Source organism: Mesocricetus auratus, unplaced genomic scaffold (genome assembly GCF_017639785.1).
Source record: "Mesocricetus auratus isolate SY011 unplaced genomic scaffold, BCM_Maur_2.0 Super-Scaffold_100041, whole genome shotgun sequence".
NCBI classification, from domain to species: domain Eukaryota; kingdom Metazoa; phylum Chordata; class Mammalia; order Rodentia; family Cricetidae; genus Mesocricetus; species Mesocricetus auratus.
In genome coordinates, this window is record NW_024429218.1 from 8,490,015 (window position 1) to 8,505,679 (window position 15,665).

A 15,665-nucleotide genomic window follows, 5' to 3' on the forward strand; every position below is an offset into this window, starting at 1 on the left:
GTAACTCTGCCCTTATGATGTACAAAGAACGCTTATGCCAGAATGAGCTGAAAGCTTTCACTTGGGTTCCTACAAATGTGTCCACTCATTTCTGAGCATACTTAAGCAACACCTTCTGGATATATCCAAGCCTTGTCCTGGTGGTTTAGTTAAATAGATGGCAATTTGTGCCCTTAGACCTTTTGAACTGTATTCATAACAAATACACAATTCTTCAGTAGATGACCTTTCATAAAGTACTCTTTAGTTTTGTGGTTATCCATAAACTCTGAATAATTAGCCTCCATTTTTTCTTTATGGTGTTATTTTCAATATTAACATTTTTATTACTGATGACACACCATGCAACCATATTTGTTATGGTTGACAGTGAAGACAAATACCCATGCTATAAAAATGTCTTGTTCTATGGTTATAGTATATGCACATAATTATATCTACATTATATAATTATATATACACATATACTTATGGCTTTATAAGAAAGGTTGAAACATCTTTTACAAGCTCATTTAATCTGCAATGTAAAGGTGTCCAGTCAAAATCAAATGAGTAATGTATAATATTTGCTACATATATCATTTAAAACAGTAGCTAGGTTTTTAATTAGTTAAACGAAGCAGACTAAATCACAATATGCGAAATAATACATATTTAAAATATGCTCAATATAAAACAAAGTTATAGTCCATGCTTCTATTTTCCAAACCCAGGGAACATTCAGTTTTATTGATCCCTCCTCTTGAAGAAGTCACAATTTAAGCTACCAGACTAGTGGTTAATCCATTTGGGCAACCAGGCTCTATACAGTACTTGGAAAGTTTTGAGGAGAACCATTTAAATAGTAGTATGAAGGATTACCATCTGAGTGAAGACCTTAGAACAAGAGCCTTCATGCTGGACATTTGCCAGCTTGTGTCACTGTGGGTGGTTCTGTACCTCCACCGACTTCCTTAATAGTGATCAGAGGAGTCCCTGTAGACACACTGTGTTATAGTATAAAACAATTATACACTATTTTAAAAATGGAACCTTAGGGAAAAGCATGGAAAGGGGGCAGAAAGTCTGTAAGAGCCAGAGGGCCAGGAAGTCTGCTGTACGACTGCCTGTCTTAGACTTGTCTCATGAAGTAGATTTGAACAATGGCAGATCAGAAGTCTTGCCACAGTGAAAGGGATCAATCTCACCCCCCCTTCCCCAGAGATAGAGCTATAGACAACTAATGACTGCTGAGAGAGGAAAAATTAAGCTTTTCCAAAGATGAGCTCCCTAATTAGAGAATCCAAGGCAAAGTGGTCAGCCCTGAAACCTTATGCACACAAACAGTAAAAATAAACTCAAAACACACACACACACATGCACACACACACACATGCACACACTATATATATACAAATACATTGTACTTATATATTCATGTATTACATTATATTCATGTAAATACATAATGATAAACACATGAATATATGTATGGCAATTGATACTTGATGGCTAAAAGACCATCATAATACCATGGCATGAATAGTTTGCTTTATTATAAAGTCACCCAGACCAACACAATTTCAAAACGCAAGTTGAACAAGCTTACAAAATTAGGAGCCTTGTGAAATTTATGAACTTTTTTATATATATTCTCTTATTTGGTGTTACACATATGGACAAATACAACTCTGTATCACTGTGGTTTTACATTAGCATGGTGTGTGGCTTTTCCCCTATCCATGGGTATTCCAGTGTGCTTGTGTGTGTGTGTGTGTGTGTGTGTGTGTGTGTAGATACATACATTCACACATATGGACAATTATGAAGAAAAATAAGCTATCAGTTTAAGAGTTGGGTGGCATGGAGAGGATTCGAAGGAAGGGACATGGGAGGGTCTGGAGGGAGGAAATGAAAAGAAGAAAGTGATATAGTTGTATTTTAAATAGAATGTGAATAAATACAACATAACAGAATTGGGCCTTTTGATAGTTCATTTCATACAAATTGAAGTTCCTATATGAAGTTAGGTATTGAATAAAATAAACCTTTGTAAGTAAGTAACGTCTCATCTCATTTGGCAAGTATGGTATCAGGCCTTTACCAATACTAATTTTTAATGTGTCTTATTTTGGAAACCTCTGAAGTGTCAGATCAAGGCTGAGATCTAGCCTGGGCTGATGACAGTTATGATGGGAGTGCTTGCCTTGGAGTCATTATTCCTGGCACACTGTGTATGCTGTACAGTTCACTGTACAACATAATGCATGACACATGGCGCTCTGTTAACAACTCTGGGCTTGTCTTTGAGACTGGCCAGCTACAGGTCTGCTTCTGAAAGGGCTCTGGTTCAGCAGACAGAGACGGTCCTTTGTTGTGGTCACCAATCTTACTTGCAGCTGTGCCTATGGTGTGTCAGTAGATCATCCCTAAAATTAGCCATTCCACCTGTCTCTAGTCGCAAAATTCAAGTCTGAGGCAATTGCTACTTTATAGCTAAAAAGGCCACCATGCTATCAAGGCATGTGTTACTTTATTCTATCTTCCTCCAGACCCACACAATTTTAAAGGGTGCATCAAACAAGCTTAGAAAGTCAAGCGTTTTGTGAAATTCGAGATCTGTTGAGAATGTTGTTGGAACGTGAATAGTGGATAGAATGTGATGGGGGATTTACGTTAAAACCCCTGATTGTCACTGAAAGGGAAGGTGAAACAGACATGGTTTTTAAGTTTGTAGTGCGGTCTAGAGATGGCTCAGTAGTTAAGCGCAGCTGCCCTTCCTTTGGGAGCCCCAGGCTTGACTTCCAGCATCCACGTGGCAGCTCACAACTGTTTGTAGCTCCAAATCCAGGGAAATTCGACACCCCAGGGAAGCCTGCACTCACAGGCGTACACCTAAGCCCCAAGACACACATACACATGATTTTAAAAAGTAGCAAAATATACTTTTACAAAGATTTAAATTGCAGATTGCTAGACTGGTATTTTGCTGTATTATTTGTACACTATGGTTCTCATTTTTGTGAGTTACGGTGATTTATGAGTAACTGCAAAATGAATGTGTCTTCCCCTTGCATTAAAAGAATGTGGTTGACCTGGATGTGGTGGTATATGCCTGTAGTTCAGGACTAGGGATCCTGAGACAGGAGGCTACCCTGTGATATGTAGTGATTTCCAGGCTATTGATATAGATCTTATCACAAAAATAAATACATGAGTCACTTACTTGAAATCTGGGGTCTGTCAGTCTCTCGTTGGTTCCCTTCTTTAGTGTGTGCTCAGCAGAATATAACAGAAAACAATCATCTTTGTAGAACTTTAAATCTCAGTTATTTGCAAGGGTTTAAGAAATGCCATTTAAAATATATCAGGTGGGTGTCAATATATTTGGAGGGAAAGGTAAGGAGAGACTCACAAAGAGTGTGTGAGACGGTGAGTGCCTTCTTCTGGTGTCTGCTCCAGAGACTCTCTGAGGAGGGAGTCTGAGTGTCTCAGTGGGCTCAGTCCTCTGCACTTGCTCACCAGTCACTCGGGGTCTGGATTCTGTCGGTAAGGGCCCTGATGTTCAGTTTCCGTCCATGCTTATCCCGTTGCTCCTCACGTCCTCTGGTTTGACCCATCTAACAATATGAGTTCAGAACTCCCAGTCCTTGGCGACAGGGTGCATATTACAACATTTGGAAATCCAAGTTATCTAGTTGGGGATAATATTAATAGAGTTGTATATAACTTCAAAACCAGGTTGTGCTTTCAGATGTCTGCCTTTAAAGCCTTCTGAACCCGTTCTTCTACAATAGAGTTTTGAAAAGAGGTTCAACTATTTGACCTGGAGCTGGAGGGATGGCTCAACAGTTAAGAACACTTGCTCTCTTGCAAAGGACCCGATTTTACTTCTCAGTACGCACATGGTAGCTCACAATTGTTTGTAACCCTAATTCCAGGGCGTCTGACTCCTCATCCTGGCTCTCTTGCTCACCCAAATGTACAAACTGCAGGCGATGCACATATGCATTAGAAAAAACATTCTGACCAGATGCTTTTCTCTTTCAGCAATAAATCAGTATGTATACTTCCTCTTTCGGTGTGTGGAATGGTTTTCTGTTTTCCACAGTCTCAGGCACTTTACCCCAGCTTCTCCTTGAAGCACAGTCTGCCAGCAGACGTGGTGTTGGCCTCTCATGGGGCATCACACTCTGCCATCAGTGATGGCATGGGTGACTATATGGTTTTGACACTTTTATGTTTAGTCACTACCCTGGAGGAAATGTGAGAAATACTCTTTTGGGCATTTATGTCATAGTGTTGTCACATTCAAATCAGAAGTAGCCAGAAACAGTCAAAGGATTGCAATCCTGAGATAGAAAAAAAGAACAGTATACAGTTTGAAGTCCTTTTCATTGAGCTGAGAAGGATAGATAGCCAATGTTTATTGGTAAACATTACACCCAGTTGTGAGACGTTTAAAAACTAACTTTGGAAAACATAGCTGAAGTATTATTTATTTTGTGTGTTTGGGATGAAGTTGTCCCAGGCTAGAAAAAAGGAAAAAAAAAAAACAAAAGGAAGCAAATGCTTCTGTGATGGGGAGAAATGTTGTCTTTCTATTTATAACTCACAGAGACCCATGTAAAAATAGCTCCAAGAGGCAGACTTTCTCATATCTTGAACACAGAATTGCTGTTGCCAGTGATCTGAGGAACTCCAGTAAGTGGATATGTTAGTGAATATTGAAAGTTTAGCATCTTCTTGGACCCTGGTTTTCTTGTGGGGAAGAAATTATAGCTAGTGGGAAAGTCCTGACTGCTGTGTTTTACTTCTTGTTATTTCCCAGGCTGTCAATGTCTATCTATAACTAAGCTGATATTTCAGCATTGTCTTTCTATCAGTAAAACATTGCGGGCTAATTGAGTCAGCAGTTTGTTCTTTTCTTAACTAACTCTGTGTAATTGGTGTGGAGACAGAAACTTAGACGGAATCCCAAAAGTTGATGGGAAACATTCTTCGTTCTTTTCAGAGGCGCTTCCTGGGCTCTGCCAGTTTTCAAGTTGGGGAACTGCTGAAGTCCAAGGAGCAGCTGCTGTCTCTGAGCCTGAGGTGAGTCTCTTTGTCTGCAGACTCTGTTAACAGCCGGGAGTGGCTGCTGCACAGAAGGATTTGCAGTTCTCACAGGCAGCTGACTCCAAGATAGAGTAAAGGAAGCAACTCAAGTCCACTCTCGGGATCACTTCCAGGTGCAGAATTATCCCTCTGTGTTAGGAAAACATTTATAGCAAGGTGATAGCAATCTTTGAAATGAAGCAAATGCTATTCTCATGCTGTCAAACAACTTTCTCTAATAAAAAGTCACTGTAACAATGAGTAAGGCTTTATGCTTGAAATATGTTCGGTGTAACGTGGTAGCTTTATGACAGGAAAAGGGAACAGACTTTTTCAATGTTGTCACTACTCGATTAATCCTAAAACAACAATAAATTTAAGCAAATCAGTAGGTCCTAGCTAATTCTGAACGTAATTTATTTTGATACCAGAGATGAACGGCCTTATGGAGTTTGTTCATACTAACAGGAGTACAGAATGAGCATTTCTTTTTAAAGCTTGCAATAAATTAGAAAACAACCTATTATCTTTAATGTATAACAAATCTTATGAATATATATAAAGAACAGCCCTCTGCATTTGTGCAATATGAATAGATACAAAGTTGTCTATGTAGTTATTCATGGACCTCACAAAGCTCTTGCTCTGATGAAACTTAGAGGCTATTTTCAGAATCTGATGTCCTAAATTTGTTGTGCTTTCTTTCCCAAGAACCACTTGGAGCCACAATGTATTTCATTAAATTTAAGTAATTAGTTTTAATCCAATACATTTCCTTAAGAATTCTGTGTCTCTTGGTGAGGTATATATTCATGTGTTTTTTTCTTACTTTATTTCCATGGTCCTCATGTGTCTGCGTTTTTATTTGAAAGTATAATATTATATCATCCAATTATACTAATAAGTACTCTATGGGCAGCAGAGTGTGAGTTCTGATAAAGCTACCCTAATCTCTGTAACTTCTGCCAGAGAGTGTCTGTAAACATGGTACAGGGGTATATTTTATCTGAGAAGACATAAACTCTTTCTAGTGTTGTAATATGTTCCTCAATAAACTTTGCTGTTGATTTTGGTTTGGCTGATGGGTGGGCCAACTACAAAGACTAGCTATCAGTGTCACTGTACGCTTCAATATATCAACCTAGCATGGCGTTTGGAGCCGAGACTAAGCCCCAAGACCCTAGATTGGTGGCTAAAGATATCAAATATTGAACTCTGTTAAACTTATTAGCCTGTATACATGCTTCTTTCTTTCTTTCTCTTTTTTAAGTTAGGGTCTTGCCCACTCTGCTGTTAAGCTCCCAACCTTGCTACTTCAGCCTTTTGAGTACAGGGATTGAAGCTGTGCAGGACCATGCATGGATCACCCCCATGCAGCTGTGAAGCTCCACGCCCGTCTCACTCCCTGCTTTCTAATGCAATTGAGGAGCATTTTATTCCTCGCCTATTGACTCTATCTGATTTGCACCTACGTTATGCTGGACACTAGTGCAACATGTAGGGGCTAAAAGAGAAACCAGTTTGTATTTTGAAAACAGGTTCTAGCCACGCAGTCTTGGCTGGCCCTAGAACTTGCTATGTAGACCAGGTTAACCCTCAGCTTGCCTGGATCTTTCTTTGTTTCCCCACTTAAAGGACAGGATTAAGAAGTCTTCATGAGATAAAAATTAGTGAACACGCAGACTGCCTTAGAAAGTGTAAGGAGAGTCACGTTTAAAATACTAAGGAGGGAAAAAAGCATTGTCATATCTGTAGAATTACATGAAATAGAAATAAGTTTTCTGTTTTGATATAAATGTCTCTAATTCATAGTCATTTGATTTTGACGGTATGAAAAACAACTGCAACACAAAGAATTGTTTTCCAGAGAAATATTAATTTTGAAACTAATTTTGAATGTCTACATTTTTTTCATCTTATTTTCGCACCATGGCATTCCTTCATTATGATCTAGGCAGATTATAGTTTAGCATAGCCTGTGTATTTCCAGCACATAACCTGTAATTGTTTTTGTTTGGGTTGTGGTGTAATTTATCTTCCTTTGTTGGACTGTCTTATGGGGGTCTGAGCTGGAAGAGCATGAGGTCAGATCTAAGGAGGATTTTTGTTTTGTTTTTTGTATTCATTGGAATACTGATGACCATTATTCTTTCTATGCACCATGCACCAGCTATTGCCTTTAAACGATAGAATAAAACACATCCACAGAAATAAGGGATGTTTGCAGACATCCTTCTAGGTGCTGTTTTTTATGGCCCCCAATCCTGAAGGCTCAGACTGTGAGGTCTGGCTCTTTGGGAGCTAACAGGTGATTGACACTCTAATACTCCAGTTAGAGTATTAGAGGAGTAGAGATTAGACTCCAGCCTCCCCTGGAGGAGGCCCTGTGCTCAGTGTGGCTCCTCTCACACATATTTCAAACTGGATACCAAGTGCACTGAATTTGTTTGTTTATAGAAAATTGAAGGAGAAAGAAATACACATATATTTTGTAGATTTAAACTCAAATTTGATGTTGTGAGTTTAAAGTTGTAGAGTAACATTTGTTTACATATATCTGGGAGAGGCCTCCAGTATATAATGTGGTTCCTATCCATATGTCTTCTTAATTTACATAGTGCAGGTAACCAGTTATGAGTGTTCCAGCTTCACGAATGGACTTGGTATCTTTATTTAGTATTGACCTCCATACGGTTTTGTTCAGTTGACTTGGTTTTGGTGGTTTATATGTCTTCCCATCCCTCCACCTCTTTTTTGTGTTGATTCCGTTTTCTGGTGATGTTGTCCAGTTTGCTGTTATGTTGCCATCCTGACTTCTGTTTGATATAGAATTCTTTTACAGTAGATTATAAATTTAATTGTGGCAGATGCTGAATTATCTTACATTTGTAACTAAAGTTATGAGAAAACATCACCAAGAGCACAGTTCTGGCCTCGATGCTGAGAGTGTATTGGATATAGCCCATTTTATCCTTATCAAACTAACCAATGATGCTATTTCATCCATCCCATGAATCAAACAGAAGTGGAAAACAAATTAGCATGTTTTCCAATGTTATAATGTTCTTAAATATGAAAGAGTTGATCTGAACTTGCACTCTTGTGACTGGAGAGTCATTGATATCAAGGATGCACTCTTGTCAACAAGAGGCAGCTGGTACCCAGTATGAAACATGCCACATATACTTGGTGGCTGAGTGGTAACAAGGACTTGGACACAAGACCATTTCTTCACTGATTTGCATTTTTCTGACTTCCTCCCAGCATCTAGTTTTATAATAGGCAATAGGTAAGTGAATACCAGTGTGCTATGGGGAGCACAGATATGTTCACCATAGTGGCAGAAAGTGGGTACCAGGATCAAAAACTGAGAAAAAACTGATACTTCTTCCAACCAGCTCCAGAAACATGGATACTTGAAACAATGGAGTTCAGTTTGCTACCAAAGTACCAGGCATTCATATGCTCTTCTAGCCTGTCTTAAACCTTTGAGGCCATCCAAGTACAATTTAGGAGAACTGTAGTGTTCCATACTATTTAATAACAGGGTGGAAAACCCAAAGACCTACTACTGAGTGGGGCTAGCAGCCGAGAAAACAATCCCATTGTTTTTAGCATTCTTTGCCAAACCAGTAATTACAACCATGTGAAACGATAGAAAAAGAGAAGCGTTCCTACTAGAAAGTTCTCAGAGGGGGAGGGCTGGAAGGGAGTGCTTCCAACTTCCCTGGGCTTTGGTGCTCATTTTCCTTTCAGCAAATGCTACAGGTTGTTACCTACTAAGAACAGTGACAGGTTCTTCAGAAAATAACAGCAATAGCTATTTTGCATTTGACACTGAGAGCATGTTTAATGCATAATCTGTTAAGCACATACTCCCTGCAAGCACTGTGTTTGACACTTTATACACACCAGTTTGTTTAATTCACGCAACACCATTTCTCTTTGACATCAGCTTGAGGTCCCATGGCTGTTGGTTATACACAGAACGGTAGAATGCAGTCAGTTCTTTAGTTTGTTCGGTTTCTTAGTTTGCTACCTTGTAGGAAGCTTACTAAAATCATTACTTACTTCTCTGTCACATATTCAACCCTTTGAACAGTTTGAGGTCTTAATTTCTTGATGTTCTGTCTTAAAGTTCGGTTCAATTTTGTATGCTTAAGCCAAAGCAGAGCTTCGGCAAATAAATATTGGTTGGGAATTTCATTTGTGATGATGACTTACATATATATTGGTTTTTTGAGACAGGGTTTCTCTCTATTGTTTCGGAGGCTCTCCTGGAACTCGCTCTATAGACCAGGATGGCCTGGAACTCACAGAGATCCGCCTGCCTCTGCCTCCCGAGTGCTGGGATTAAAGGCGTGCACCACCAATGCCCGGCTCCTTGTATATATTTTTAATTGCTTTCTGTGAGCCTAGCATCAAGGATTTATTTCTAGGGCAATTTCGTGTAATAGTCTAAGGGTAAGACTGTCTTTGTTCTGTTGATAGAATGTGAAATGCATCCCATAGGCTGATGTGCTTGAAACCTGTGGTTCCCAGTCTACAGAGCTGCTTTGGACTTCTCTGTAATCTTTAGGAGGTGTATCCCTGATGGAGGATATCAGCCTCTAGGGAAGGGTCTTGAATCTTCACAGCCACACTGATTTCCTATCCGGTCTCTGTTTCCTAACTGATGCTGGGTGAACAACTGTCTCCGTCTCCTGCTGCATGCCTTCTCTGCTGTGATGGACAGAGCCCTTCAGCTGTAAACCAGAACAAACCTTTCCTCCCTTGCTTCTCACCTAGTATCTGTCCAGGAGCTAGAGAGGTAACTATCAGGGCAGTAGCGGGGCACAGATTGCAATCTCCCAGAGAAGCTAAATCCGGGGTTAAGATTTACGTCTGCTTCTGTGTAGACCACGGTGCCCTCATCCTTTACATCAGATCTCTCGGCTCACCCTGCCACCCCTCTCTGACTTTCATGTAGTCTCCAGGATCGGAACTCCGCTCCTCACACTGGCACCGTGAGAACTTTATCCACTGATCCATCTCCCTAGGCTCCCTTGTTTTCTTTTATTAGCCTTTACTGGGACATAGATAATCATCGTGACAGAGCTACCTGCTGGTTCCACAGAACCAAATGTTAGATACGTCTAAGATGTTTTCTATGTTGGAAAAACGTTAATATGAGTGAACTGCTGCCTAACACGCCCACTATTGGGGAGAGCAGCACATCTCTGGTTAATTTTAAAGGCAAGCAGTATTGAATATCCTGGTGTACATCTGTGGAGATGTAGACAGCAGGGACGGACAGCAAGTACTTCATTGTTCCTTTGGCAACAAAAGTAGAAATCACGGTATTATTCCCCTAAACAGTGTATCAGGCTGCTGCATGCTTATCACTGAAAGTGTGTATGAGTCAGCAACAACCCCCACCCTCTGGCAGGGTGAGCAAGAGGCTCTCCTAAAGCACTGACCCTCTCCCTGGTCCCCTCCCTCTCCCAGGAGCCTCCCCTCCCCCTCTCCTGCTGACCTTTGACCTGTTTGCAGAGACCTTTACACAAAGTTTCTGCTGCAGCTCTGACACCTCCCCAGAAGAAGCATTTTTGTCTTTCGTGCTATTCCATTTTCTACAGGGCTAGATAATGATATTTTCCCTGTTTTATAGATGAGCAAACAGATGAGCAGCAGCTGGATTTCCTAAATTTCCACAGCTGCTACAGGAGGAAGACTGGATATTGTCTGGCAAGGACTTCCCAGAGCATGCATGCGCATTGTCTTTCTTAGCATGCTAATTAGCACTCAGTTGTTTTGAGGATGGGGAAGATCCTCACACTGGCACTTGATACTGTCCCTGGATCCTTTTAGCGACACAGCACACACACTCTGCTTTCTCTCCATGTGCAGACATGCCTGGGCTTGGAAAAGCATTTGTACTTCCTCCCAACTTTCCACTCCCCTTTGCAGAGTTGAGTCGAGCTTTCCCTGCTCTGTGATGCCTTTGGACGAATCTTTTCCAGCCAGCACCAAGTGTTCTTTCATTCCTTGCTAGGGGGCAGTGAGGCAGGAGGAGGACTTGAGCTCAGTTGCTTTTCCTGTGACCACTCCAGTCACCAGGCTGCTTCCTCTCTCCAATGTCTGCTAAAGAAAGTTGTAAAGAATTCTTTCCTGTGGTGGGTAGTTCTGGGCAAATTCATAAATGCAATAAAGTCTGAAGCCCTGCCTTGTGCTGCAAGAAAGCATCACAAATACCTTTTCCACTGCTTCTTGCTTTAAAGTTATTTTTTCAAATATCCCTTAACATCACGTTTAGTTTCTTATCCTGAAATTATAGCCTCTACAGTTCTCTGATCTGCCAATGGCAGAGGTGTGGACTCATTCTTTATATAAATGTAAAATTTTTCTGGGTGGTGGGGGCCCATGCCTTTAGTCCCAGCACTCAGGAGGCATAGACAGGCTGATCTCTGTGAATTGCAGGTCCAGCTTGGTCTACTGAACAAGTTCCAAGATATCCTCCAAAGCTACAGAGAAACTCTGTGTCAAACAAAACAAAACAAAACAAAAAAAGTGAAATTTCAATGACAAAGACATGGATTCTTACCTGAAGCCTAAATCCTGGCTTTTGCCCTTTGACATCCTATCTAATGTATACCTGAAGGAATCAGAGGACACATGCAACAGTGTGCTTGGATGAAGTCACCTGGGGGAAATAAATACAACTTACTAGCAATGTTAGGCATGTAGCATTGAAATCAAGACAGAAGTTTGTAAATGTCATGTGGCTATAACGTGTCTAGAATTTTAATATTAATTTTTAAATGCACAAAATAACATGCGGAATGCTAATAATTATTTTTAATGTTTTTCTTTTTGATATCTTCAGGTAATTTTCTGTCTTCTTTATAGGATTAGGCAGTTGAAATAGTAACTGATGAAATTTCTCATCAGCCATCCACTATTTAACTGATAATAATATCATCGTATTGTATCAATATGATATTTTCCCTTGCATTCAGTTAGGCTTTCATTATATCTTATATGTCTTTGCAGTTACATATTCTGCACCTTTCTTTATGTCCCTAATTCATTTTCATGACTGGAGGTAAGGCCATGGAAACCAATTAGCACTTCCTTCGTTTGCGTTGTTCAAAAGATATGGGATTATCGAATTGCAAATTGGTTTAGAGTTCTCAGACACTGGCAGGACAGCACATGCCTAGAGAACACTTCCATAGCTCCTCAATTCTTAGAGAAAGGCCTGAGGTGTTTCCTCTTTTAAAATGTGAATTGCATGAAGTTACTATCTGCACACAAACATACCTGTTTAAGGAGACTGAGAGCTAATTTACCTGTGAAGATAATTTGCAGGAATGATTAGGCCTGAAAGGAATTTCATTCAACGTAAATATCTTGTATTAGACTATCTCATGTCATGTTGATCATCACTGTGTGTCTGCTCTCCTGATGTATTAACTTCATCTCTGTGATTCTTGTATCACTCGCATCTCATTTGCTATTGGTATATGTTCCCTAAGAAAAGGAATTTCATGATGAAATGTATTTGAAGCTCCCACATCAAAAGGAAAAACAAGCAAGTGTTCTTTTTATATGACTGTTTTCGCTAGCCCTACAAGGAACTTTGGGAGACTCAAAGGACACATGTTATAACTGTATTTGGGTTGACCATGAGCCAGTTTCTTCACAAAACATTTATTAACAGCTTGTTAGACCCATGGCTCGAAAAATATACTTCTGTTATTCAGAAAATCCTGTTTTATAACAATAGTAACAGAAAAAAGAATTTTCCAGGAAAATAGAAGAGACACTGTATACTTGTATTTATGAGCTTGCTTCTACCATTACCTTACTCTTTAGCATACTCTTGAATATGTTTTTGTGTGTGGGACTTTATCAAATGGACATCCACTTTCAACTCACAAGTCAGGTCCTTTGTCCCCCATTTTCCCAAGTATTTTTTGAGGGCCCCATAACACTTAGGACTCTCACTACTGGACTATGTAGATCCCGACATCTACAGAGAATACAAAATGTGTGAGGAAAGACTTTCAAATTGTGCACTCTCTTTCTGCTCTAAAGCTTTGATTTTTTTGAGATTATAATATAATTACACCTCTAACTCCTTCCCTTTCTTCCTTCAAACCCTTTCATGTTTCCCACCCCCTGACTTCTTTCAAATTTATCACCTTTTTCTTTACTTGTTGATAATATGTGTGTGTGAGCATTCCTAAATACATATATATAACCTGCTCAGTCAAAATAATGTTCCTTGTTTCCAGATATAACCAACTGGTATGCTCTTCCTCAGGGAGACTGTTTCTCCTGCTCTTAGCATTGCTTAGTTACCTGCAGTTCTTTGTCAAGGGTTGAGGTCATGGAAAATTGTTTAAGTTTGAATCACAGAACATGCATATTTCACAATTGCTGCCTGCTTTAAACATGGCAAAGCAAACTTTACTCTCCTTTTGAGAAGTCTTCCTTTTAGCTCTTTAACTTTCTTGATAAGGTGAAAATGCGGAAGGTATTTTAAATGTAGCCCGAAGTAGCAATCTTAGTATCATTTGCAGCTACCTTGTCTTAAAATTCTTACCCGATTCTGTAATTTTCTTTCTAGAAAACGTCACATGTTGCTCCCACCCTTCACCTAGGGTCTCACGTCCTCAGTAAAACATAACTAGACACACATAAGCACAGAAACTTCAGTCCTTGTCTGTGTGTGCTGGTGTGCAGCCCGGTTGCTTCACTGCTCTGGCGTTCATTTTGCATCTCTTACCCTCAGATTCTCTTAGCCTCCCAGGGACAGCCCAGGCACGTTCTCTGAAAGGTCAAGTCGTTGTCTCCGCCTGTGGCTTCCCACTGACTGGGCAGTTTCCTTCCACGGGTGACTTTCTTCTTGTCTTTGCTTTGAGCCCATCATTCCTAGGTCAGCTAACAGAGTGTGAATGGGCAAAGAAGGTCTCCGGCTCCTAACTGGACTCCCAGTGAGGCTATCTTTGGATCTGCTGTTGACAAATTATCCTACTTCGTATCCACGATTGAGAGTGAGCAGCAGCGCTGCCTGAGAGCCTGGGGGAAGCGTTCCTTTCTCCGCAGCGCCTGTGGCCTTAGGTACACTCTTGAGTCCAGGAGCTGTGTGCTGACTCACTCGGTGGAATTCAGTGAGTCCTGCTGCTGTGCAATGCAGGATGGCTATCTGCCCGTAGAATCATGGCTCAGAGGCTAGTGAGCTGACTCAGTGAGTGAAGGAGCTTGCCGCTAAGCCTGACGACCTCGGTTTCACTCCCTGGATCCACATGCTGGAGAGGGAGAGTGTCTCCAGCAAGCCCGTCCTTCTTGAAATGTTGCATTTACCCCGCACTCAGGCACAAGGTGTTCGCGTAGTGTGCGCAAGGCCCTTTGTTCTAGCCGCAGTGCCACAAAATAAACATGTGCATACCTAAGCTCGGTAAGAACCAATGCATCAGGGCTGTTTTCCTTAGTGCTGCATTAACACTGGGAGTTGTTCTCTTCCAGCCCAGCTTGTACCTAGGTGAGTGAACCACTGCATTCCCTGATCAAAGTATTTGGAACTTATTAGATTTGCAGGAAAACCCCATTTTCTTATCTAAAATTACATTGAAGATTTCTCAGGGGCTTACATGGAAATTGGAGAGACGGTCTCCAGGTGTCCTTATGTTTGCTTGTTGGGCATATTTCCCACTGGCACTAAACGACTTGGCTGTTGATATTTGCCACTAGTTCCAGGGCAGATGGACTTCCGCAGGGCACAGAGGCATTGGCCTTTAAGAGCACAGAAGGATCAGCTGAGACCATAACGAAAGAAGTCACTGTCATCGGGACATAATTAGTTTGCTTAAATTTCCCAGCCTGTCAAGTGATGAGAATAACACCAGCAAGAAAAGCTAAATAGTAAGCTCTGATGCCAGGTTCCAAGCAAATGATGTTGTCATTTGATCACAAGGACAGTTTCTTCCTTCTCTTCCCGCCCATGTCAACTCTCAATCCTCAACACCCTCACTATACCTTGAAGCAAACACTACTCAACTGATACCATTTTTTCCCATGACATGATCACTTGAAGACTAGACTGGGAGAAATCAGGAGCTGCACGAAGGCTGTCAGAAGGGGAGAATGTGTAATATTTATTACGGAACCGGAGTGTTTCCTGAAAGAATGTCCTTGTCATGTCTTTGAGTTCTTTGAATTTGAAAGAGCACAGTCATGAATATAAAATGATACAGGAAAGTTTTATTTGAATTTCACGATCAGGGTGACTAAAAGTGGGAATATACGCCGGCCCTGTGGAGTGTTCCCATTTTTACGCCTTGCAGATCTGTCTTCAAAGGAAGCCTGTACACTTCCTGTGCTGTGCTCTCTCCTGCAGGGACATGAGTCAGAAAGGAAACGGAGAATTTTCCAAGATATGTTAGGTGTAATTGGTTTTAAGCAGAGGATCTGGGTCACTCACAAACTATGAGAGAGCCTGGAAGCAGAGAACAATGCAATGTTTTATAATAGTCACTCTGGGAGAGTTTCCCCTCTAACTTTTGAGTCATGTGTATTCAGTCAGCACAGCCATGCGAGTCACA

At 40.8% G+C, this 15,665-nt stretch overlaps 1 protein-coding gene and 1 long non-coding RNA gene across 7 annotated transcripts in view; one reads left to right on the plus strand and one right to left on the minus strand.

Annotated features, from left to right (window-relative positions):
- The window catches only part of Inpp4b (inositol polyphosphate-4-phosphatase type II B), a 748,592-nt gene that overhangs the window by 485,544 nt on the left and 247,383 nt on the right, over positions 1 to 15,665 (plus strand). For 5 of the 6 annotated variants that reach the window (XM_040734799.1, XM_040734801.1, XM_040734796.1 and 2 more), the window contains exon 9: positions 4,994 to 5,073. In XM_040734799.1, the coding sequence (XP_040590733.1) occupies positions 4,994 to 5,073 (80 nt within the window). Of the gene's footprint in view, positions 1 to 4,623; positions 4,684 to 4,993; positions 5,074 to 15,665 lie in introns of those variants that run through there. The other variant, XM_040734800.1, reaches the window with a different exon arrangement.
- Positions 1,607 to 14,397, minus strand: LOC121135673. Its single transcript, XR_005872775.1, has 3 exons — positions 13,850 to 14,397; positions 11,660 to 11,758; positions 1,607 to 5,226 (listed from the first exon to the last, which is right to left on the minus strand). It is a non-coding gene; the product is annotated as an uncharacterized LOC121135673 (long non-coding RNA).